We start from the raw sequence: 25,302 nt of genomic DNA, 5'->3' as shown, positions 1-25,302 counted from the left end.
AGGGAGTGAGCCGGTCCATGGGGACTGATTGGCATTCTGACCTGGCCACACTGCCCTGATGAATCCAGGCAGCACGGAAGAGGAGGCGATAATTTGGCTCCTGACTTGTGTTAGATGGTACTACATTCCGTGAAGAGGCATCCCCAATAGCTGCTCACCAGGAATGTTCAAGAAGTCGCTGTTACACCTGCCCTTACATCAAGAAAAATATTTTGCTTTCAGGACCCAGAAGTAGTATTAAAGATACAGACAACTTTGATGTCACCTCAATGAATATGATCTATGAAATCACATGCACTCTCTGCAAGAGGTTCTCCACCAGTGAAACCGAGCAAAGGCTGAGTTATTGCTTTTGTGAACAATTGCTCAATGTATGAACGAACAGCACAGACCTCTCCAAGGTGGTTGTTCGACACATCAATCTTCCTCGATATTGGTTCAGCCACAAGACATTCGTTCAGTCTCTCGTGTCTTTCTCCATTTCAGTACCATGGACAGTCACAAGCACAAAGAGCAAAGCCTTATCTACAGGATCAGCATGTTGACTCCCCATGAGATCGAGTGCTTTTTTTATGCACTTCGTTACAACTTTTCAATCCTTCCTCATTTTGTTTTCTCCCTTTTGTTTTCCCCCCAGCTGCTGGCAAATTGGGAGAAACTTGTGTACGAGAAAAAGCTGGCTTTTCTGAAATATTTCCAAGGTACTGCAAAAATTGTATGCAAAATATATCTAAAACCAATCCTTTTATGAGAAGGCACAATGCATTTTCTGCCAGATGAACTGAACAAATAACACTGAACAACAAAAAAAATTTACTGGAGATGTGTAAAGTGATTTAGACTAATTTGGGTACGCTGATTTCAAAAATCATAACCGTTTTGCTTTATCACGTCAGGATTTTCAGTAACAGAAATATTCCCATTGCCTAGAAGTCAGGATTTCAATGAAATTTACAAAAATTCATTTATTCATTTATTTCATCATGAATGCTTCAAAATTATAGAAATTACAGAAAAACTCCACTAGAATGTAATTAAAAATGCTTTAGGCATTTGGCTTTGCGTTTGTGCTGCTCTGTGTCAGTTTCACGATGCAGGAACCAGCAGAAATCGCCCATCATGTTCGGGTTGTGCCGCCCTTGGTAACGCGTCTCCATGAGTGAAATCTCTTGGTGGAATCGCTCGCCGTGCTCGTCCGAGACTGCTCCCAAGTTGTCAGGGAAGAAGTTCAGGTGCTGGTGTAGGAAATGGATTTTCAGGGACATCCTGGAGCCAAGTTTCCTGAAGGACTCCAGCAGCTGCTGCACTATTTCTTCATAGTTGTCCGCGCGCTCGTTCCCCAAGAAGTTGTCCGTCACAGCTTTGAAGCTCCTCCACGCTGCCAGCTCTTTGGGGTTTAGAGTTGTCGGAAAAGTTTCGTCCTTCATAATCTGTCGGATTTGCGGTCCAACAAAGACACCAGCCTTGATCTTGGCCTCCGACAAGGTGTTGCCAAACTTTTCCTTGAGGTATAAAAACCCACGCCCATTCAGATCCATTGCCCGTACAAAACTTTTCATCAAGCCGAGCTTTATGTGGAGTGGTGGAAGGAAAACCTTGGCTGGGTCGACAAGGGCGACATGCTTCACGTTGTGTCGACCAGGTACATGCTCTTTTCGCTCTTCCCAATCTTTCTTCGTCCAGTGATTCTTGTCGTCTCTGCTATCCCAGAGACAAAGGAAGCACATGTATTTCGTGTAGCCTGACTGCAGCCCTAACAACAGCGCCACCACTTTCAAGTCTCCGCAGATGTGCCAGTTGAAGTCATTGTACTTGATGGAATCAAGCAGCTGCCGCATAGTCTCATAGGTCTCTGTCATGCCGAACGCGTGAGCCAGTGGGACTGATGGTTTCTCGTTGCCATTGTGGAGCAAAACAGCCTTCAAGCTGTTCTTCCCCGAGTCGATGAAGAGGCGCCAGTCTGCAGGATCGTGATCACACCCAAGTTCTTTCAACAGACCGTTGATGTCACTGCAGAATGTCATCGTGTCTTCCATCTCAAAGAACTCAGCCATGTCTCTGTGACGTGCTCTGAACAAGGATATCTTGGTGTTAGGTTCAAGTAGATTCCACTGCTGCAGCCTTGATCCAAGCAGCTCTGCCTTCGCCTTTGACAGCAAGAGATCTCTTACAAGATCATTTAAGTCTCCCTGGTTCAGAAGGTGTGATTCTTGAGTGTCGGGTTCAAAGGTTCATCATCACCATCCTCTTCACCACTGCTTACAGCTATGTTCTGATCAGCTGGAGGTGTTGGAACGGGGTTCTCGTCATCATGAGGCACAGGTTTACGAGCAGAGACGCAGTCAGCGTACTTGATGTGACCTTTATTCTTCTTGTTGAAGCCGGCGATGCTTGTGCAGCAGAAATAACAATCATCATGATGATTCTGCGGCTCACGCCATATCATGGGCACCGCAAATGGCATGCTCGCGCGCTTGCCCACCAACCACTGAGTCAAGGTTGTGTGACAGCTTGTGCAGCAGATGTGTGGTGCCCAGCTCTGTTCTTGGTCCCCCACCTTACACCCGATGTAGTGAAAGTAGGCGGCCTTCATTTTCACTGCTGTAGATATACTTCGCTGTTGATCTTTTTTGGTATACCGACCACAGACATAACAGAAGTTGTCAGGATGATTGGTACAGGAACGTCTACTCATCTTTATCTGAAAGAAAGAAATATAACACAAGTTAACAACAATTGTACGAAATAGACATGTTAAAGACATATGTAAATTTCATTGAAATCCTGACTTCTAGGCAATGGGAATATTTCTGTTCCTGAAAATCCTGACGTGATACAGCAAAACGGTTATGATTTTTGAAATCAGCGTACCCAAATTAGTCTTAATCACTTTACACATCTCCAGTAAAAAAAATTTTTTGAAATTTGTTGTTCAGTGTAATCAGACTTTTTGTGGTAGCTTTTCAACAACATCCGGAATATAGAAAAAGGAGGCAGGTGCGATGGAAGTTGGAACTGTGAACCTGGATGTTGGCACAGGTCAGGTCAGGTCAGGTATGGGAGCATGTGCCAGAACAGCACGTCGCTGCATCCACTTTCCGCCGGTACTCCAGGGGCCTCCGTCTGGCCATCCCCCAGGCAGATGCCAGGCCCATCCCCATCTCCTTGAGATGATGGTCAACCTGTTGCAACCATGAGGCACGTGGTCGACCCACTGGCCTCTTCCACTCATGAGACTCCCTCGCTGAGAGAATCTGGTGAGCAGGATCAGAGTCAGGAAAACGAGCCACATGTCCATACAGCCGCAACTGACGCTCACGGACTATGCAGGTAACAAATCTCATCCGAGTCTCTCTCAGCAACCGCTCGTTGGACACAAAATCCAACCAGCGATAGCCAAGGATTCTCCGAAGAGACCTGGTACCAAAGGAATTAAGTCTCCGTCTCAGATCCTTGGTCAGAGTCCAAGTCTTGCACCCATAGAGCAAGACTGGAAGTACCAAGGACCTGAAGACTCGGACTTTCGTCCTCCCGCACAGGTACCGGCAGCGCCACACCCCATGATCCAGTGAATCCATGACTCCCCAGGCCCGACCCAGACGTCTATTGACCTCTGACTCGCAGCCAGCAGAGACATGAATATCACTGCCAAGGTAAGTGAATCTCTCCACGACCTCAACATGTTGGCACTGTGAACCTGAATCGCATGAACTTCCTTGACTTTGCAAGAAGTCATGGACTTAGGGTGGCTGGATCATGGTTTCAGCGCTCACAAGCTCATCGCTGGAGTTGGTATTCCAACGCTGGCGGTGTGGCAAAGGAGATTGACCATGTCCTCGTTGACGGTCATATGTCAGGTCAGGTTACATCTGTGACCTGCCACAGGTACCATGTAAACCTGTACTAACCTATTCCCTGGTCGGGTTGTCAGTGACTAAACCGTCTCCAGCACCAGGTTTTCTGGTGAGGAGGGTGTTTGGATATGGACACCCAGCAGGATTAAAAACAAAACCTGTCAAAGGGCAGAGGAGCTCCTTGTGAGCCAACGGCCATCCATATTTAGTGATAAACTGTGTCTGCGGACGTCCTCCTGCAGTTGGGTTACATTTTATTAGGAGGTTGGTGGCAGGGTTTGCACTCCAGCCACCGTAAAACCCTTCATTCCGCAAAACACAAAAACGCAAAAAAATCTGAAAACCCACTCCGTGGGAGTACCTCCTGTGCAGCTTCCTTTCGCAGGGCAGCTCAGCGGATGACGGGATTGGGGCAAAGCCTTCGGGACCCCCAATCTTTGATGAAAGGAGGGAAACCACGGGGTAACATCCCTGGGTCAGATTGCGGGAGAGTGTGTCGGAGTGGTGCTGAGGTGTCGTCCACCAGACGGCGGTCTCCTTGGGTTAACCTGAGGCGGTCCCTTCGGGTGGGTGCCTGGAATGTCCTATCCCTAAGAGAGGATGATCACCTGTCTCTGTTACCATCTGAGCTCAAGCATTTGGACATCGGTATTGCAGCACTCTTTGAGGTTCGGATACCGGATTGCAGCGAGATAATGGTGGGTGGTTACACCAACTATTGGACTGGTCGCTCTGATGGTTACCGTACTCAAGGAGTTGCTGTCGCTGTGTCCAATAAGCTGACCCAAATGATAATTGAGGTAACACCGGTCAACGAGCGTATTATGAGACTAAGGATTCGTCACTCCTTTGGTGTCATTTCCCTGGTCTCTGTCTATGCTCCGACTGAGGCGAGTGACCTCACCGTCAAGGACACATTCTAAGCCACGCTCGAGTCTGTGGTTGATCAGTGCCCCAGACGAGATACACTTCTAGTCTTGGGGGATTCCAATGCATCGCCTGGAACTGATAGGGATGGTTATGAGACATGTGTTGGTCCCCATGGGTCAGGAACTGTGAACCTGAATCGCACGAAGTTCCTTGACTTTGCAAGAAGTCATGGACTTAGGGTGGCTGGTTCATGGTATCAGCGCCCACAAGCTCATCGCTGGACTTGGTATTCCAACGCTGGCGGTGTGGCAAAGGAGATTAACCATGTCCTCGTTGACGGTCGCTGGAGGATGATCCAGAACTGCAGGGTCTACCGGAGTGCTCAGTTCCTCAATACTGACCACCGGCTTGTTGTAGCAACTCTAAAGCTGCATCTTAAATCCTGGAGAATGGTACCATCCCAGCCTCGGCTGGATGTTGGCAAGCTCAAGGATGAGAGAGTAGCTGAGGAGTTTGCGAACAGGCTGAGTGGACATTTGGGGGGTCTGGGTGCTTTGGGGGGTCCTGAAGAGTTGTGGAGTGTCTTCAAGACCACCGTCCTTGATGTTGCGGTGGATGTCTTGGAACTCACCGCAGGGCAAAGAAGAATTTTGTCTCTCAAGGGACACTGGATACCATTGATCAGAGTCGCAGGGCCAGGCTGAATGGCAGAGCTGAGCTGTTCAGCGAGCTGAGGCATAAAACTGTACGTGCCTCAAGGGTGGACAAGGAGGCCTATGTGCGAGGAATCTGTGAGGGAGTAGAGCATCACCAGTGGACAGGTGATTCTCGTCCTGCTTACAGGGGAATTCGCGCATTGCGTTCATCCAAGCCCATCCCTCAGAGCACTGCAGTTAGAGCAGAGGGTGATAGGCTCTTGACAGAGGAGTCTTAAGTGAAGGCCCGCTGGGCCAGTTACTTTGAGTGGTTGTACCAGGCTGATCCCCAAGCTGTCGAGTTGGACGTCAAGGGTGTTACAATCCCTGTTGCTGACCCTCCAATCAACTGTGGTCCAGCTTCGCTTGTGGATACACGGGCTTCGGTGAACCGGTTGAAATGGGGTAAAGCTCCAGGGATCTGTGGCATCCATGCTGAACTTCTCAAGGCTGGTGGAAATGCTGCACTCGTGTCGTTGCATGCAGTTTTGTGCTCTGCCTGGAACACAGGCATTATCCCAACTGACTGGAAGAGAGGCCTTGTTGTACCTCTCTGGAAAGGGAAGGGTGATCGCCAAGACTGCAACAACTACAGAGGGGTGACGCTGCTCTCAGTGCCGGGCAAGGTCTTTGCTCGGATAATTCTTGATAGGGTTGGCCACCATCTGCTTGAGTTCCATCGTCCAGAGCAGTCAGGCTTTACACCAAAGAGGTCAACGATTGACCGTATCCTTGCTCTTCGTGTCCTCACCGAACGCAGACGAGAGTTTCGGCAGGGGCTGCTTGCAGCCTATGTTGATCTCTGTAAAGCGTTCGATTCAGTGAATCGGGATGCCCTCTGGAGGATTCTTGGTCTTCGTGGGGTGCCACCAAAACTGATCGATCTGATGTCTGAACTCTACTCTGGTACTGAGAGTGCTGTGAAGTGTGGTGGTGTCATCTGACTTATTTCCAGTTGTTACTGGAGTTTGTCAGGGGTGTGTACTGGCCCCCACACACACTTTTCAGCACTTGTATGGACTGGATTTTCGGGAGGATATCGGAAAGATTAAGCTGCGGTGCATCGTTTGGGAATGTCAAGATCTTGGACCTTGATTTCGCAGATGATGCAGTCATCTTTGCGGAGACTTTAGATATCCTTTTGAGGGCCCTCGAGGTGCTGAATGAGGAGTCTGAGCCGCTGGGATTACGGGTTTCTTGGGTCAAAACTAAGATCCAGGCTTTCAATGACATCTTGCATGCTGCTGTCCTGTCTGTGTCTGTTTGTGGTGAGGATGTTGAGGTCATGGAGAGATTCACTTCCCTTGGCAGTGATATTCATGTCTCTGCTAGCTGTGAGTCAGAGGTCAATAGACGTCTGGGTCGGGCCTGGGGAGTCATGGATTCACTGGATCATGGGGTGTGGCGCTACCGGTACCTATGCGGGAGGACGAAAGTCCGAGTCTTCAGGTCCTTGGTGCTTCCAGTCTTGCTCTATGGATGCGAGACTTGGACTCTGACCAAGGATCTGAGACGGAGACTTAATTCCTTTGGTACCAGGTCTCTTCGGAGAATCCTTCGCTATCGCTGGTCAGATTTTGTGTCCAACGAGCAGTTGCTGAGAGAGACTCAGATGAGATTTGTTAGCTGCATGGTCCGTGAGCGTCAGTTGCAGCTGTATGGACATGTGGCTCGTTTTCCTGACGCTGATCCTGCTCACCAGATTCTCTCAGCGAGGGAGTCTCGTGAGTGGAGGAGACCAATGGGCCGACCACGTGCCTCGTGGTTGCAGCAGGTTGACCAGCATCTCAAGGAGATGGGGATGGGCCTGGCATCTGCCTGGGGGAAGGCCAGACGGAGGCCCCTGGAGTACCGGCGGAAAGTGGACGCAGTGACGCGCTGTTTTGGCACATGCTCCCATACCTGACCTGACCGGACTGTAAAAATTGAATGCAAAATATATCTAAAACCAATCCTTTTATGAGAAGGCACAATGCATTTTCTGCCAGATGAACTGAACAAATAATCAGACTTTTTGTGGTAGCTTTTCAACAACATCCGGAATATAGAAAAAGGAGGCAAGTGCGATGGAAGAGGATACATGAGAAGTTTGATGGAAAGTTGGTCATTATGTGGCCCAGGAGGACATACTATCAGCTAAGATCCAAGTGGGGAAGTTGTCAGATATATTATCACACTGACAGCAGTGCAGAAGGCATTATTCGGCAGTGCCGGAATGGATTGCTTCAGTGGCAACTGCCAGCTGACTAGCATCATGGCACTTCATTTTATCACAGACGAGGAATAAAGAGTTGTGATAGTGGCTATTCATTGGTGTATATTAGCAGGGAAAGCTGTATATCTGTACATCATCATTTGGTGAACAGTATATCATACAGATAAACATTTTTTGGTTGAGGAGATGAATTCACAGCTGGCAGTATCATTGGTAGGGATTAGGGCAGAGCATGAGCAGTAAGGGATGGAGCTCTTGGCATAAACAGCAATCCCATCACTAGAGTGGGGGTTGAGAAAAATGTTTATGTTGCGGATTCCTGAATTGCAAAAGTTCATGATTCATCAATGCTCACTGAATGATGCCTTGCTGTGTGGATGATTTGTTTAAATCAGCTTTACACCACAATTATTGTCTAATGTTTAATGTTTCTTTGCTGTTTGCTTTCGTCGGATCTCGATTCTCATTTGATTCATCTTGCATTTATGTACAATTATAATATGAATGCCTCATCACTGGGCAAGTGATTTATCCCAACATTCTGAGAATGGCAAGACTAAAAACTTTTGTATAAATATTCATTGCTCGAGTTCAGAGAGTTATGAGAACAATAAATCTGGAAATTTCATCTTCTGTAAAACTAGCTTTACCTTTGCTCCTTTGACTCATTCATGCAAGTCCCACAAGTAAAGCCTGCTTTCCATAACTCCAACAAATCAACTGTGTTAAAGCACCATCACTTTATTCTGACATTCAAGGTTGTTAAAGGAAGCATAACCACTTGGAAAGTTCTTGCAATTTGTTCCCAATAACCATCACCCTGATACATCGGACATTATGGAAACGGCAGAAACCACCCAGGCTCATGACATTCTTTAGTTATGTATATTTGCTTTATTAGATCACAATTTTTCAACCAATATGTACCTCTCCTACATGCAAAATATGTGCAAGTTGCTTCCTGAGGAATCGACAGAAGAAAATGAGAAGTGATGTATTTTGGCTGTCTGTGTGAGCAAAGACATGAGCACTTTTATCAGGTGGTGGGAATGTTGGATTGATAATTAATTAAATTTCCATCTCTTACATAACCTTGTTCATTTCTCCAATAAAAAATACCAATACCATTAACCTTGTCATATTTACAAACCAGACTACTTGTGCAGTGAATAGAGTTTGAGTCCAGCCGGTCCTCGTTTAACGTTGTAGTTACGTTCATGAAAAGTGCGACTTTAACCGAATCCAATTTCCCCATAACAATTAACGTAAATGGGGGGGGGGGGGGTTAGGTTTTTATCATCAGACAAAAGACATTATGTAAATGTAGAGTATGTTTTAAATAATTTTAAACAAATAATTCAATATCATCTCCAGTTGCTATTTTCTCATCTCTCATTGCTTCAAATCTTCATTGGTTCAGATCTTCTCCATGTGATTGCAGAGGTTGTGTAATGTTGGCTTCTTCCACCCGCTTTATTAGCCAAGCTGAAGATAACTTTCCTTATTAAAACGAGGAAAATCATTAGTTTGTTACTAAAGTAGAATTAAAACGACTTTATAACGGAATGGTGAACGACTTGAAATGAGTATATTCTCAACACATCAGCGACTTAATAATGAAACTATCTTAACCGGGATGATGTTAAGCGATGTCTTACTGTATTTGTTTTCTTTCAAAGCAAATGCCACAGTTAAAAATACAAGGAAAAAGAAAAAAAAAATTAAAAAAAATGATAAGAACGTACATCAAACAAGCATTCCAAAAGAACAAAACATACCGGCCTGTCCTTGGTAAAAGATGAGCAGGACACCAAGCGGAAGGGGCAAAGTGAGCGAGAACTGAAAAAAAAAAGAGGAGAAATGGCAAAAAGGCATTTATTAACAAATATTAACAAATTTATTAACACAATCACCAAATACAATATCTATAATCACATATTTGCTTGAGTAAGCAAAGACGTTTGAGTTATGTTAACATGGTGAATTATTTTAATAAGTTTGAATTCCCTTCAGCAAATGCAACAACAAAAAAAGTTGAATGGCTCGTAAATTATTACTATCGCAAATACTTTAAAGATAAAGAGAATGATTTTCAAACAAATGAAGATCGAAATACAAAGGATGCCGTATAGAACTAGAACGGCACTCTGCAGAACGCATACCTCCGCCAGGCTGAACAATTTATGATTTGTCACCCAATGAAAGGCTGGACCAACATCCACACCTCAACCAAAATCTAATAAGCTGGTTGTTGTCATCTACCGAACCCATCCAACAAGTTTTGTCATAATCCATCCACAACGTTTTTAAACACTGTGCTACATATAGTTTTTAGCTCCGTCTCATCATGGTGAAGAATCACTTTAAATCTAGTATCCAGATCCGGATCCTCAAGAAAATATAATCAATTTGTCCTAATCACACACCCAACCTGTCCACCAAGTTTCATCAAAATCCATCCATAACATTTTGAGATATCCTGCTCACAAACAGATAAATGAGAATGGCACTCTGAAGAGCACATACAGCGCCTTCAGAAAGTATTCACACCCCTTGACTTTTGTCACATTTCGTTATGCTACAGCCTGAATTTAAATGAATTAAATTAAAAAATTTTTGTCACTGATCGACATAAAAATACCCCATAATGTCAACATGAAGACATGTTTTTAGAAATTTTACTAAAAGTATTGAAAATGAAATACAGAAATATATAATTCACACAAGTATTCAGCCCCTTTAGTCAATACATTGTGGAAGCCCCTTTGGCAGCGATTACAGCGCCGAGTCTTCTTGGGCATGTTTGCATCAGCTTTGCACCTCTGCAGTTTCTCCCATTCTTCCTTGCAGATTTGTTCAAGTTCTGGCAAGTTGGATGGGGAGCGTCAGTGAACAGCAATCTTCAAGTCTTTCCACGGATTCTCAATGGGATTTAAGTCTGGGTTTTGGCTGGGCCACTCAAGGACTTTCATATTCTTGTTCTGAATTCATTCAGTGTTGCTTTGGCTATATGCGTGGGGTCATTGACCTGTTGGAATGTAAATCTTCGTCACAGTCTCAGGTCTTTAGCACTCTGAAGTAGGTTCTCTTCAAGGATATGCTTGTATTTGGCTCCATTCATTGTTCCGTCTATCCTTACAAGTCTCCCAGTCACTGCCACTGAAAAGCATCCCCAGAGCATGATACTGCCACCACCATGCTTCACAGCAGGGATGGTGTTCAATGAGTGATGAGCTCTGCTCGGTTTCCACTAGATGTAGCACTTTGCATTCAGGCCAAAGAGTTCAATTTTCGTCTCATCAGACCAAATAATCTTTTGCCTCATGCTCTTAGAGTGTTTCTCGTGCCTTTTCCTCAGGAATGGCTTCTGTATGGCCACTCTCCCATAAAGCCGAGATTTGTGACGTGCTGCAGAGACAGTTGGCCTTCCAGCAGGTTCTCCCATCTCAGTAAAGGAACTCTTTAGTTCTGTCAGAGTGATCATTGTGTTCCTGGTCACCTCCCTGACCAAAGTCCTTTTTGCCCAATTGCTCAGCTTGGTTGGACAGCCAGCTCAAGGAAGAGTCTGGGTAGTTCCATATTCTTTCCATTTCCTAATGATGGAGCTCACTGTGCTCTTCGGAACTTTCAACACTCTATAAATTGTTTTATACCCTTTCCCAGATCTATGCCTCCTCACAATTCTAACTTGGAGTTCTACAAAGTTCCTTGGACTTCATGGTGGAGTTTCTGCTCTAACATGCACTGTCAACTGTGGGACTTTATATAGAAAGGTGTTTCTTTCTAAACCATGTCTAATCAATTGAATTGACCACAGGTGGACTCCAATCAAGTTGTGAAGAAATCTCAACGATGATCAAAGGGAATTGGATGCACCAAGCTCAATTTGGAGTATCATCGCAAAGGGGTTGAATACTTTTTGATGCAAGATATTTCAGCTTTTCATTTTTAATTAATTTGTAACAATTTCTAAAAAGAAAAAAAACATTTCACTGACATTATGGGGTATTTTGTGTGGGTCGGTGACAAAAAAAAATCTCAATATAATCCATTATAAATTTAGGCTGTAATACATCAAAATGTGAAAAAGTCAAGAGGTGTGAATACTTTCTAAAACCAGTGTACCTCCACCAGGCTTAACAGTTCACGTTTTGTATCCCACTGATAGGTCGGATCTGCATCTGGACCTGAACCAAAATTGAATCGGCTTGTTCTCGTCACCGACCCAACTCATCCACAAAGATTCGTCATAACCCATCCACAACTTTTTGATATATCATGCTATGCTGTACATCCATCATTCTTGGCCCTATCTCTCAATGGGGAAAAAGCACTTTAAAAATATTCCATCAGAGATGGGGAATCCCCCGCCATTGAAAAATAATTGAAATCAGATAAGTGTTTTTCCATTTATTACAAAAAACATTTTTTTCAAGATGGCCACCCCAGTCGGCCATCTTGGATCCGGCCACGCCCAAAATCAATAGGGTTCTTGCTTTTCAGGTGGTACATGTGTGACCCAAATTTCAAATCGATATGGCAAACAGTTTATGAGTTATCGCACTCACAGCTATAAATGTTGACGCCCAGCCAGCCGGACGGACGGACGGAAGGACGACTGCCCCAGTCGGCAATCTTGGATCCGGCCATGCCCAAAATCAAGAGGGTTCTTCCTTTTCAGGTGGTACATGTGTAGCCCAAATTTCAAATCGATATGGCGAAAAAACATTTTTTTTAAGATGGCCACCCCAGTCGGCCATCTTGGATCCGGCTACGCCTAAAATCAATAGGGTTCTTCCTTTTCAGGTGGTACATGTGTGACCCAAATTTCAAATCGATATGGCGAAAAAACATTTTTTTCAAGATGGCCACACCAGTCGGCCATCTTGGATCTGGCTACGCCCAAAATCAATAGGGTTCTTGCTTTTCAGGTGGTACATATATGTGACCCAAATTTCAAATCGATATGGCAAACAGTTTATGAGTTATCGCACTCACAGCTATAAATGTTGACGCCCAGCCAGCCGGACGGACGGACGACTGCCCCAGTCGGCAATCTTGGATCCGGCCACGCCCAAAATCAAGAGGGTTCTTCCTTTTCAGGTGGTACATGTGCAGCCCAAATTTCAAATCGATATGGCGAAAAAACTTTTTTTTAAGATGGCCACCCCAGTCGGCCATCTTGGATCCGGCTACGCCCAAAATCAATAGGGTTCTTCCTTTTCAGGTGGTACATGTGTGACCCAAATTTCAAATCGATATGGCAAACAGTTTATGAGTTATCGCACTCACAGCTATAAATGTTGACGCCCAGCCAGCCGGATGGACGGGCGGATGGACGACCTGGGTGACAACAATATCCCCCTTCCGCCACGCGGCGGGGGATAAAAACTAGAGTTTATAGAACACCTTACCCATGCAGTGTTTAAGTATATAATTGAATTGAAATAAAATAATGATTTTAAAGTTCGTATAAAAAAATTCCAAGTTTAGAGCCATCAGTGTATCCAATTCAACACCAATGCAAAAAAATAAAATACAATAAAAAAGGATCCCTTTCAAATTTGAACAATGTCTAATACCAAAGGTTGACGAATCAAGTTGTCTAATAGAACAATGTCTAATACACCACCTTATTTAACACGTCCAAGTACTGCTAAACAGAAGCGTTTTGAAAGTGGCAAAATGGTGATTTATGCTCTCGTGTTCAAGTACATCATTCAATTGAAATAAAAGAAACTTTTAAGGTTGTAGAAAAAAAAATCCAGAAGTTTACTGTTGCAAATGCAATGTCTTCCACACCACCTTATTTAACACGTTACATTAGTTATTCATGTCCTTTATGACATCCTAAAAAAAAAAAAAAACATTCAGTTCCTGTTGGGAATGATATTCAATTAAAGTTTTTTTTCTGCCAAGTTGGCAGACAGAGGAAAATATCTCGCTGCTTCTCTGCACATGTGTGATTGGGACGAATTCAGAGCCAAAGTACTGCTAAACTCCAGGTTTGTTCTCCAATTTGCATTGAAAATATAACATTCGATTGAAATGAAGTTGTTCCTTGATCATAAACTGACATTTGTAGATGGACGGATGGACAGACGGACGGACGGACGGACAGACAGACAGAAGTGAACCAATTGCTTAACCATGCTTTTTACTTCCAAAATCTCATCAATTTGTCCTTGTCACACATCCAAACTGTCCACCAGGTTTCATTCAAATCCGTCCATAACTTTTTTGAGATCGTCTGTCTGGAAGCAAGGTAAGCTGAGGAGAAAACAACCTCCACTTCCCTTCGGTGGCGGAGGCAAAAAATAGGGGTGAAAAAACAACCTCCGTCCACTGGTTGGAAAATACATTTTGCTGTACATCGTCATTTGTTTGGAGTTTCTTTTCAAAATAAAATGAGAAAAATATCTACTGGACATATGAAAACATTTTTTTTGGAAGAGTGGAAGTGTTTCTTCACCACATTATTCATCATTTTTCTTCACACTAACTCTCTCCCACTAAACTTTACCCTCTTTTGAAAGACCGTCTGCCCCTTCTTGACTGAAAATAAAAAATGTTAAAATGTTTTTTGAGAAAATGTAATACACTTTTAAATCTACTTAAGTGACTGGGCTTTGTGATGCTTGGAAAATAATCATTATATTACAAAACAATGCCCAAAGTGGCAAGTGGTTCTGGGTCATAGAAGTTCACTTGACAATTCCCCTCCAAATGAACATACTGTGTTTGGTACAACATTGAAATGGCAACAATTTATAGATAATACAGATACACCGACTGCTATGCTTTATGACTAATCACTGAATGAAAATGCCAATATTATCACAATGGAATACTGGTCTCAGAAAAGGCTTGAGATTGAACTGTGTCGGCAGACAATATAAAAATTGGATTTTGCCAAAGAAAATTGAGTATGCTTACCATCATGGGAAAAACGAGATGAGTGAATGTTTTAAGTGTCAATATGCCCGTGCCACTCCCCTAAGAGCTTTAGAAGATAAAGTGAAATCAGATCTAAAACAAACACCAGCAAACACCCTTAGCAACAGCAACAACACTAACAGCAGCAGAAGCAGCATCAGCAAGACGATGGCGTTCTCCCGACTAAAAGGACAGTTTGTCTTCATCAACTTTCATTGGTTAATAAGATGGCAATGATATTATTCGAGAAGATTCACCCACACGGTTATCACTGATAATAGATGATTGATGGTGAAGCATGTTAGAATGATTAATCAAATCCAGCTCATGCATTTTTCCCCTGCAACTCCACAATCACAAATATACCATCAGAGATGGGGAATCCCCCACGATTGAAAAATAATTGAAATCAAATAAGCGGTTTTCCATTTATTACAAAAAACATTATTTTCAAGATGGCCGCCCCAGTCGGCCATGCCCAAAATCAATAGGGTTCTTCCTTTTCAGGTGGTACATGTGTGACCCAAATTTCAAATTGATATGGCGAAAAAACATTTTTTCCAAGATTGCTGCACCAGTCAGCCATATTGGATCCGGCCACGCCCAAAATCAATAGGGTTCTTCCTTTTCAGGTGGTACATGTGTGCCCCAAATTTCAAATCGATATGGCGAAAAAACATTTTTTTCAAGATGGCCGCACCAGTCGGCCATCTTGGATCCGGCCATGCCCAAAATCAATAGGGTTCTTCCTTTTCAGGTGGTACATGTGTGACCCAAATTTCAAATCGATATGGCGAACAGTTTATGAGTTATCGCACTCACAGCTATAAATGTTGACGCCCAGCCAGCCAGCCGGACGGACGGACCACCCCAGTTGGCCATCTTGGAGCCAGCCACGCCCAAAATCAATAGGGTTCTTCCTTTTCAGGTGGTACATGTGTGACCCAAATTTCAAATCGATATGGCGAACAATTTACGAGTTATCGCACTCACAGCTATAAATGTTGACGCCCAGCCAGCCGGAACGACGGACGGACAGACAGACGTACGACCCGGGTGATAATAATATCCCCCTTCCCCCACGCGGCGGGGGATAAAAATAGAAACCTTTCATAAGCAGCTTGATCCTGATCCAACAGGAAATGCGTAGCAGATGAAGAGAGACAACATGCTCAATGCACCTCACTGGTGAACTTCCAAACTTTACCTCATGCTTGGTCTGCTTCCTCTGGGTCTCTTGACTTCATGTCGGGGAAACAAATTGTCAGGACTCGACTCTTCTGCCGACAGGTGCTGCCATGGTTGGTCATGCATGTGTGCATGTGTAAAAAAACACACACACACACACACACACACACACACACACACACACACACACACACACACACACACACACACACACACACACACACACACACACACACACACACACACACACACACACACAAAATTTTTTTCATATCTGAAACCGTTCTTTTTCTTTTCATGCAACAAAATATAACAGCAAAACAAAATGACATCACAATCGACTTTTCCACATTTTACTAAGATTTCCACAAGCATAGAGGCATAGAGTATAGTATTTTTCTTTGTTGTGATAAGTATGCATCAAATATTGAGTTTATAACAAATTCAGACAGGACATTGCCAGATATGTCAAGTCATTCGTAATTTGATGAGATATGTAAATTTTAATATTGTTGTCAATGCTGAAGCTTCAATTTTAGCAATCTGGAAAGGGATATACACAATCAGCCTTTTTCTTCTCAAGAAAGAGGCATGTGCCCACTGGTTGGAATAATTGTTGGGGAGCATGTCTGTGCAGCTGAAGCAGTGCCCCCATAGGTAAAGGCAGGAATTTCTAGAATTTAACGGAGCCACACGATAAGTCGCCAACTCCGAATCAAAAGATTCCGTGGCATTTTTAACATCCATTTGCTAATGCTGGCAGACGGGTGCCCAGCTCAATGTCCATCTGGTGGGGGGGGGGGGTTAGGGGGCGTACTTTATGATGCAATACCATGCCAGAGAAACAACAATCCGAGGGTTTACAGTATGGCCTAGAATCCAACCCAGACAAGATAGCTCAAAGGTAATTGTATAAGTATGCAAAATTCTGTCAGGACACAGAGCTAGTTAAACATGTGAAGACCCCAACAAAGATGTAACAACAGGTCAAATGGAAGCAAATTTATCTCGCAGAGAAAAGCAATAATTAGCTTCATTTTCTGAGATAAATATCACCAACAATAAATAACTACATCAGATGAATAAGCTCTAATTTTTGGATAAAATTCTGGATAAAGTCAAAATGCCAAGTGAAATTTCAGAAGCAAGATTAATCACGAGAAAAATTACTCCATGATCTTTTGAAATAAATGAATAAATATAAACAACTCCAATTGGCTAACAAGTCACGTCAACAAATAAACTCTCCATTGGTGATTATTTTGCACCTCCTCTACCCCAATGCCACCTCCTGGGGCTAATAAGCTGAGAAGTTGCTTTCAGTAAATGGGCAGTTCCATAATTTCGGCTGTACATTTTGGACACATTATTAAGATACCACAGACACAAAGATTGAGAATATGAAACTTTTATTTTGCCATGATATGACAAGTGTTTAGTAGAAAACAAGTAACAATGAAAAAATAGTGTCAACACCTTAATGACCTTGGAATAATAAAAAATACTATGTGTTCGGACATACACAGAAAAAATGAATTTTCTGACTTCATAAGTTCAATTAAAAATTTCTGTGAAGTGTGCAGATTTTTTTTTTTAAAAGTGCATTTATAATTTACAATTTTTGAACAGCTTGTACAATTCCCTTCAAAATGATATATAATTTGTGTTGATAATTTCATTTTGAAATATTGACTTCCTGGTTGACAAATTTATGGAACTGCCCAAATGTGATGCAAATGTTTTTGCAGGAATCATTGACAAATTAATCATATCAAGTGACATGACAGTGCTTTGCTTATAGATAGTGTGCAAGGCACTTACTGGTAGCAATTCAATAAGTATAAGATTATTGTGGTAAAAATAGCTGCAGATGCTTTCTTCTTTTCAAGAGCAAAAGCAAGCAATACGATGAAAAGACATATTGACTGCATAAAGTCAACTTGAGATATTTGCATAATTTAATCTCAGCAGTATTTGCTCACATTTTTGGATTCAATTTGACATGCTCCAGGAGGCCAAGGTAGAATGTTTAGTTTCTGCACAAGAAAGCTAAAATAACTATATATGTGTAACATCATAAATATATGTGGAAAAATTACGGGCCCAGACCAGTAATCGAACCAGGTGCTCTGGTAAACCGTACCAGTGCTCTGCCATCTGACCTATTTGGGCGACCCACTGACTAAGCAACGCAATTCTTCCACATGGTGCTACTCTCTTTCCCCCACTGCTTCTGGGGCACTCGCTGCCAACCATGTGAGCAGCTAGGGCCTGTTCTCAAGAGGGTCTTCCCCCTGTGGGGGGACACACATGTCCACTATTAAACACCACAGGGGGGCGAAGTTATACAATTAGAAATGAACAGGCTAGAACCATCATAAATATATGTGGAAAAATTACAGGGCCCAGACCCGTAATCAAACGCAGGTCCTCTGGCAAACTATACCAGTGCTTTGCCATCTGAGCTATCTGGGTGACCCACCGGCTGAGCAACATAATTCTTCCACATATACAAGGTGCCACTCTCTTTCCCCCACTGCTTCCGGGGCACTTGCTGCCAACCATAGCAGCAGCTAGGGCCTGCTCTCGAGAGGGTCTAATTTTCCACATATATTTATGATTTTGGTTATAGAAGTTCACTTGAAGCAAATGGCGTCGTAATTTTTATGTCCGCTGAGGATGTAACTCTGTCTGCTGAGGATGGCGTCATAACTTTTATGGACCTCCCCGAACGGGGGCGGGGGCTGGGTGGAACAGACGTCACTGTCTGCCCTGATTGGACGGGCTCCCATGGGTCCGCCCTTTCTGAGCAGGGTTTCGGCCATGCCGGGAAAACCCCGCTCCCACTCTACGCGTGCCCATATTGGTCAAAAAGAAGTTACAAAGTTTGTGGAAGCCGAGAAGGAACTGCCAGAGATTCTGCCTCGGACAATGAGTCGCCAGTTAGGCGAGTGAAGAGCTTGTTCAGTGGTGTTGTCGGTTTGTTTGTTGGATGGTCTTAGATGGTTTGTCGGATGGTTCGTTGGATGTAATAACCTACCTAAAAGGACATCGCAACGCACACCTTTGATTCTCCCACTAGACAAAAAGAAGGGACCTTTCTCACATGTACTTAATGGAATAACTGACTCTTGGGACATCTGTATGTTTGAATGCATATGGTTTCCATATCCGTAACAATATCATATATATTATTGCAGCCACGGATACCGAGACACCAGCTTGTCACTCAGAGGGATTAATCTCCGGTTGTCCTCGGAAGAGCCGGACCTGGGGCCACCGCTCACAGTTAACGTTGTGGTATGGTGGGTTGTTTTAAAACCACGAACGCCACCCAGTTAACTACGAGTTCCAGTGTCCACCGTCTAATTGTGCTGTTTAACTGGAGGTCACATGGTTACCTGAGCAGGGAGCGTGCCCTCGGCAAAGCACCAATGTTATCAAGATAAGATTTTAATTAGGGCGGCCGAGCGTTTTAACCGCTGGTGCGTGCCGACTATTTTTGGTAAAATCTGTGGTAATTGCCTCCCAGTCCATCTTGGTTCCGACAATGCTTGACCAATGGAAGGAAAGGAAAACCACAGACAGGTTTGGAAGTCAATAAATAATTTATTAATAATAAAATAAATAAATGAAAACACTTTATTTTCTGATGTAACTAAATGAATTAATTTCAAAGCAATCAAAATGAATAATTACTCAGGCAAAATCAATCAAAACGACAAAAAAGAGACAAAGAGCAGTTGCTTATCGGAGGTTGACTTACAGCTAAACACAGACAAGGGTATCCAGCAGATCATCCGGGGGGGGGGGGGAGAGTCGTCTCGCTCACCAGAGAGTAGTTGTCCGTGAAGTGAAAACGTCCTGAAATGTGTGCCTGCGTGTCACGTCCGTCGCCAGCACCCAGCCTTAAGGCCCTGTCACACCTTGACGTGTTAGCCAGCGTATGCAGACGTATGAAAATGTATGTAAAACGCTGGCGTACGCTGAACTATTGATGTTTTTTTTTTTTTTTTAAGTTTTTGGCGTATTCATAACGAGTTGGACGTATGCATAACGTATTAGTAATGTACACAGAACGTTTCGATCACTTACAGATAACTTATACCAACGAATGCATAGCATGTTGTCGGCGTTCACAACGTATGCCCAACGATAGTGTAACGTATGCATAGCGCGGCAGCGTATCGCCGACGATCACGTGGTGTAGCCTATTAAAAGGCTGCCGCTCAACGATTCAAATCATAACCGCACTAGACATCGAAGTGTCACGGCCCTGTCACACCTTGACATTTTAGCCAGCGTATGCCGACATATGAAAAATTTGCCGAATACGCTGGCACACGTCAAATACGTCATGGGTAAGTTTTGTATACATTAAGAGCACGCTGAAGCACGCTGGTATACGTCGTAGTACGCCACAAAATTTCAAGCATGCTGAAAATTTTGTGACGTATGCCAGCGTATGACTCACACGTTCCGCATACGCTAGCCATAAGTTGTAGGCACGTTACGCGATCGTTGACACACGTTACTTGTAAGTTACTCATAAGTCGAAACACGTCGAGGTAATGTTTAGCTTACCCGAAACTTATTTCTAACCTATGAGTAACGTGCTTTGAACCTATGAGTACCATGCTTTGAACCTATGAGTAACGTATCTCCAACGCATATTGACGTATTTGACGTCTTCCGGACGACCACAGAACTTACTGAACGTGTTTCTATCTTACAGCTACCATATAATGGTGTATTGGCAGCTTTTAGGGGAATTGGTATATAAAAATGGGGTTCACACGAGGTCGTTGACACACGTTACTTGTAAGTTACTCATAAGTCGAAACACGTCGAGGTAATGTTTAGCTTACCCGAAACTTATTTCTAACCTATGAGTAACGTGCTTTGAACCTATGAGTAAAGTATCTCCAACGCATATTGACGTATGTAGACATATTTGACATCTTCCGGACGACCACAGAACTTACTGAACGTGTTTCTATCTTACAGCTACCGTATAATGGTGTATTTGGCAGTGTTTAGGGGAATTGGTATATAAAAATGGGGTTCACACGAGGAACCCGTTAGTGATCCAGACTCCATGGTTTTTTTATTAATTTTTTTTTTCTGCAGCATGACGGTGATGTTGACACTTCGATTTCTAGTGCGGTTATGATTTAAATCGTTGAGCGGCAACCTTTTAATTCTATTATATTATAACCGCACCAGAAATCGAAGTGTCAACATCACCATCATGCTGAAGAAAAAAATAAAAATAAAAATAAAAAAACCATGGAGTCTGGAACACTGACGGGTTCCTCGTGTGAACCCCATTTTTATATACCAATTCCCCGAAACGCTGCCAATACACCATTATACGGTAGCTGTAAGCTAGAAACACGTTCAGTAAGTTCTGTGGTCGTCCAGAAGACGTCAAATACGTCTACATACGTCAATATGCGTTGGAGATACGTTACTCATAGGTTCAAAGCACGTTACTCATAGGTTAGAAAAAAGTTTCGGGTACGCTAAACATTACCTCGACGTGTTTCGACTTATGAGTAACTTACAAGTAACGTGTGTCGACGTGTGTCAACGATCGCGTAACGTGCCTACAACTTATGGCCAGCGTATGCGGAACGTGTGAGTCATACGCTGGCATAAGTCGCAAAATTTCAAGCATGTTAAATTTTGTCGACGAGCTCGGCGTACTATGACGTATGCCAGCGTACGATGACGTATACCAGCGTGCTTCAGCGTGCTCTTAACGTATGCAAAACCTACCCATAACGTATTTGACGTGTGCCAGCGTTTTAGACAAAATTTTCATATCTCGGCATATGCTGGCTAAATCGTCAAGTTGTGACAGGGCCTTGACCGTGCACCCTCTCGCGAACAGCCTTGAACGCCAGTCGACGTCTGGGAGGGCACCGAGATCGTCTGTCGCAAGTTTTGACCCTGGTACTGCGACACGGGCAGTTCCTCACACTTCACGAAACTGGTGACATCCAGTGACCCACACCTCACTAGTTGGTGACCGACCCGTGCCTCACTCGTTGTCGGTGCTGCTCACACCCACTCGCCTGCTCACTTGCACGCTTCCTCTGGCTCGCTTCTTCCCTCGCGTGTTTTAACTCTCGCTTCTTTCTCGGCTCACTTGCTCACTTCTCTTCTCCTTTTCCTCTCTGGCTTTCTTTCTCGTTCTCTTCTCCCTCCTCTTACTTCTCTCTCTCTTTCTTCTCCTCCCTCAGAATGGACCTCCCATTCTTATATAAATATGCAGCCAGTCTCGGCGGGCGCAGAGTCCGCCTCAAGCTCACCCCGCCCCACTTGCGCACGGTTACCATGACGACCCATGCGCTCTCAAAAAAGGCGGGTGTCGGCGCTCGCCAAAGATATGTGTGCATAAACGTTGCTGAGGAAAAATAAGGGTGGGCGTCAGAGCTCGCGAAAGAAATGTGTGTAAACGTGTCTGTCGTAAAGAAAAAAAAAAAAAACTTCCCATAAGAGAGGGGATCTATTCTTCACCCTTCTCAACGCATCACATTTTAAATCTCATTAGACATGGGGATGGGGTTAATCTGAACATGCATTTCAGGAAATAACTGTCTGAGGACCTGTATGTATGGATGCATTCGTCAGACCGGATTCTGAAATCCGTAACTGTGTATATATATATATATATATATATATATATATATATATATATATATATATATATATATATATATCGATTTCAGCTCAATTATTGTTAAGCGATGACATGGTTTGTGAAGATTTCAACATCCTAGCAATTATAAAATGACCTTACCTCGACAGTTGTGCCTCCCTCTTGCTCATACCACCTTTGATGAGGATCTCGTATGCGCCGCTTCCGAGTGTGCTTGACAAACCAAGAGGAGTGGAGGGATAATTGTCATAGTCTCACATATACAAGATAGACACAATAGGAGAAAAGTCCTTTCATAGTTTCTAAGTTTCTAAATCCAAATCCAAATGTGACCCTCATCAAATTGATTCTCTGAGAAGGCATTATGGGACAACAGTGACCTTGTATGCAGCCATCCAACCTTACCCTCTTTGACAGCCACTGTGAGGAGAGGTCCTCTTCTTGGTGAGAAAGATTTCCCAATTTAGTTTGGTTTGATGTGAAGCCAGGCCGGTTGTATGCTGCTTGTTCTGAATCATAGTTGCAAACCAAAAAAAGGTAAAGAGGAGGAAAAAAAAAAAGAGGCAGATATCAATGTATTAGTCATACAATGATGAACATTAACTTCATAATGACTAGGCCTTGAATTACATGGTATATTTATGACCAGTTTACTTATTTTAAACAAGATAAGACAAAAATGTTTCAGATGTATTTTTCAGGTCCTATCTGGACACTCCAAATAAAAACCATAGGGTGTGAATAGTGCATCAGGTATGTGAAATAAAATGTATTTTAAAGGCAAAAACAAAATAATGATTTGCTAGCCATGTGTGATTATTGTGGCCACAAACCCATGTTTATTGTGGACATAAACCTGGACATAGAGTACCCATCACATGATAAGGAATATATTGGTGAATAAATCTGTCATTGTCTTGTATCCATCCATTGGCAAAAGGTGCTATGTAAATACAATAATTATTATTAATGACGATTTAGGAGGTACTAATAATAGGCAAACAGCTTATCAGAGGTGCTGAGGTAAAATGATTAGTTTTGATCTTGCATCTTCCCTGGAAATTACCAAATAACAGAATGGCATTCAGGATCAAGGTGTAACACTGTGATTCACCTGATCTTGAGCAGAAAGCTGATTGGCTACAAACTTAAAATTGAACCCTTTATTTCCTCAAGCTGCTCGTTTTAGAAATCCCCCTTGTCTGGTCCAATTAAATTGACGTCATGCTAGATCAGCTCAAAATACTGTTATGTTTGTGGGGTAGATGGAGGAATTTCATAGGAAAGTTAGGATTGAATAGAGTTGTTTGGTCCGAGGACGTGTAGGAGACATCTCGATGTAAATAAGTCGGAAAATTGTGGGCTTTAGCGTTATGTGTCACCGTATGGGGGGTGGTGCAGTGTTAATTAGATAAGGGTTAAGAATGAAGTTCCCCCAATATGCGATTTCCCCCTGTAACCCATTCCTAAGTTTTTGCATTTACAAGAGAGTCAAACGTGCAGAGGGGCAGAGGCCCCGCCTTCCCGGGTTTCGTGTAAGCAGGCCACACCCTGGAGGAGGAGCAGCTTGGTTCAGCATGATGTCGAAGAAGATGGGTTGGTTGTGCAGTAATTGCGAGAGATTGGAAGCGCATGCACGAGATCAGTATGAAGAGGGGTTGAGTGTGGAGTAAAGGACGCACATGGTCAAGAGACGAAAACGTAGCTCGGAGATGGCGTGAAAGATCAGGGCACGGCGAAATTGCATTTCTTCGACGCGTGAAGAAGACAACACGATTATCGTATTCGTGCTGAGGCCATTTTGGCTCACGAGGTGAAGCAAGACGCTGGCCTTTGGCTCTTGATTGGGTCGTGAGGAATGGACCCCGAGCCTCGTGCATGTAACCGAAGGGGACGGTAGCCATTCTGAAAAGCAGCAAGTCCGTGAGGACGATTGATGCACGAGAAAGCTGCACGGGGTCTCTGAGCCTTGGTGTTGAATCCCGCTCACGAATTGCCTGACGTACATTCGTCCCACTGCGAGAGCGCGGCCGAAAGCCATTTTTGAGCGCGCGTTTGCACGTGCACGACAAAGTGCCTCGATTCCACATTCCATAAAGACCATCTCTGGCAAACAGCTCAGTGCCGAGATAAAGGAGGGATTTTTATTTTATTATCCTGCTCCCTTGTCTGTATTTAAATCTGCGTGGAGGCGCCTCAATTATATTTAGATTTAGTTTGTCACATTTTTCTTTCATTATTATAATTTCAATTATTGGCATTGTGCATTTTTGATTATAGTTATTAAATTATTATTTGTTCTGTTTCATTTTCTTGTGTCCGTGTATCTGTTGTGGGTCGAGTAAAACCCCTGTGCTGTGCTACTGTTCTGGTGAAGCGCTTAGCATTTCTTTCCCGCGCGCGTAATAATCTCCGAGAGTCTTGGCTGTAATCCTCCAAGGGAGAAGTTTGGCCATCCGTCCAGGTGGGGGCTAAACCCTCTGGAAACGACAATACACTTCACATATTTAATGTCACTGGGTGGATCATTTTGCCTGATTGGGTGATATGCACTCGCTTACGGAGTGGCAGATACAGAAAACCGTCTTGGAAAAAAATAAAGAAAGGTTTGTGCATTTTTAAAAAGAATCGAAAGGCAAATAATTATGCAGTAATGCAAACATTTCTAGTATTGCACCAATTTGTTAACAAAATATGAATGAATTATAATCTCTCACCACAGCCAAAGTTAATAGCCCCAATAAGCTCCAGGTAGGCATGGATTCTTCCAATACAGTTCACATCCCCGCAATCACGCAGGCCTGCACGAACTGCGGTCTTGTTTAGGTACCTGGGTCGGTTGCTCACCCTGCTTGGCAAGGAAAACAGGAGTAGAAG

At 43.5% G+C, this 25,302-nt stretch overlaps 1 protein-coding gene across 1 annotated transcript in view; it reads right to left on the bottom strand.

Annotated features, from left to right (window-relative positions):
- The window catches only part of LOC147024863 (uncharacterized), a 124,340-nt gene that overhangs the window by 23,010 nt on the left and 76,028 nt on the right, over positions 1 to 25,302 (bottom strand). The window contains exons 11-15 of the mRNA XM_085885203.1: positions 25,143 to 25,273; positions 22,831 to 22,934; positions 22,567 to 22,638; positions 15,778 to 15,863; positions 9,413 to 9,473 (exon numbers count right to left, since the gene is read on the bottom strand). Of these exons, the coding sequence (XP_085741329.1) occupies positions 9,413 to 9,473; positions 15,778 to 15,863; positions 22,567 to 22,638; positions 22,831 to 22,934; positions 25,143 to 25,273 (454 nt within the window). The remainder of the gene's footprint in view (positions 1 to 9,412; positions 9,474 to 15,777; positions 15,864 to 22,566; positions 22,639 to 22,830; positions 22,935 to 25,142; positions 25,274 to 25,302) is intronic.

The sequence above is a fragment of the Eptatretus burgeri genome, chromosome 6 (assembly GCF_056783735.1).
Source record: "Eptatretus burgeri isolate ZD-2024b chromosome 6, Ebu_testis_v1, whole genome shotgun sequence".
NCBI lineage: Eukaryota > Metazoa > Chordata > Myxini > Myxiniformes > Myxinidae > Eptatretus > Eptatretus burgeri.
This window is presented reverse-complemented; position numbering and strand designations above follow the sequence as displayed.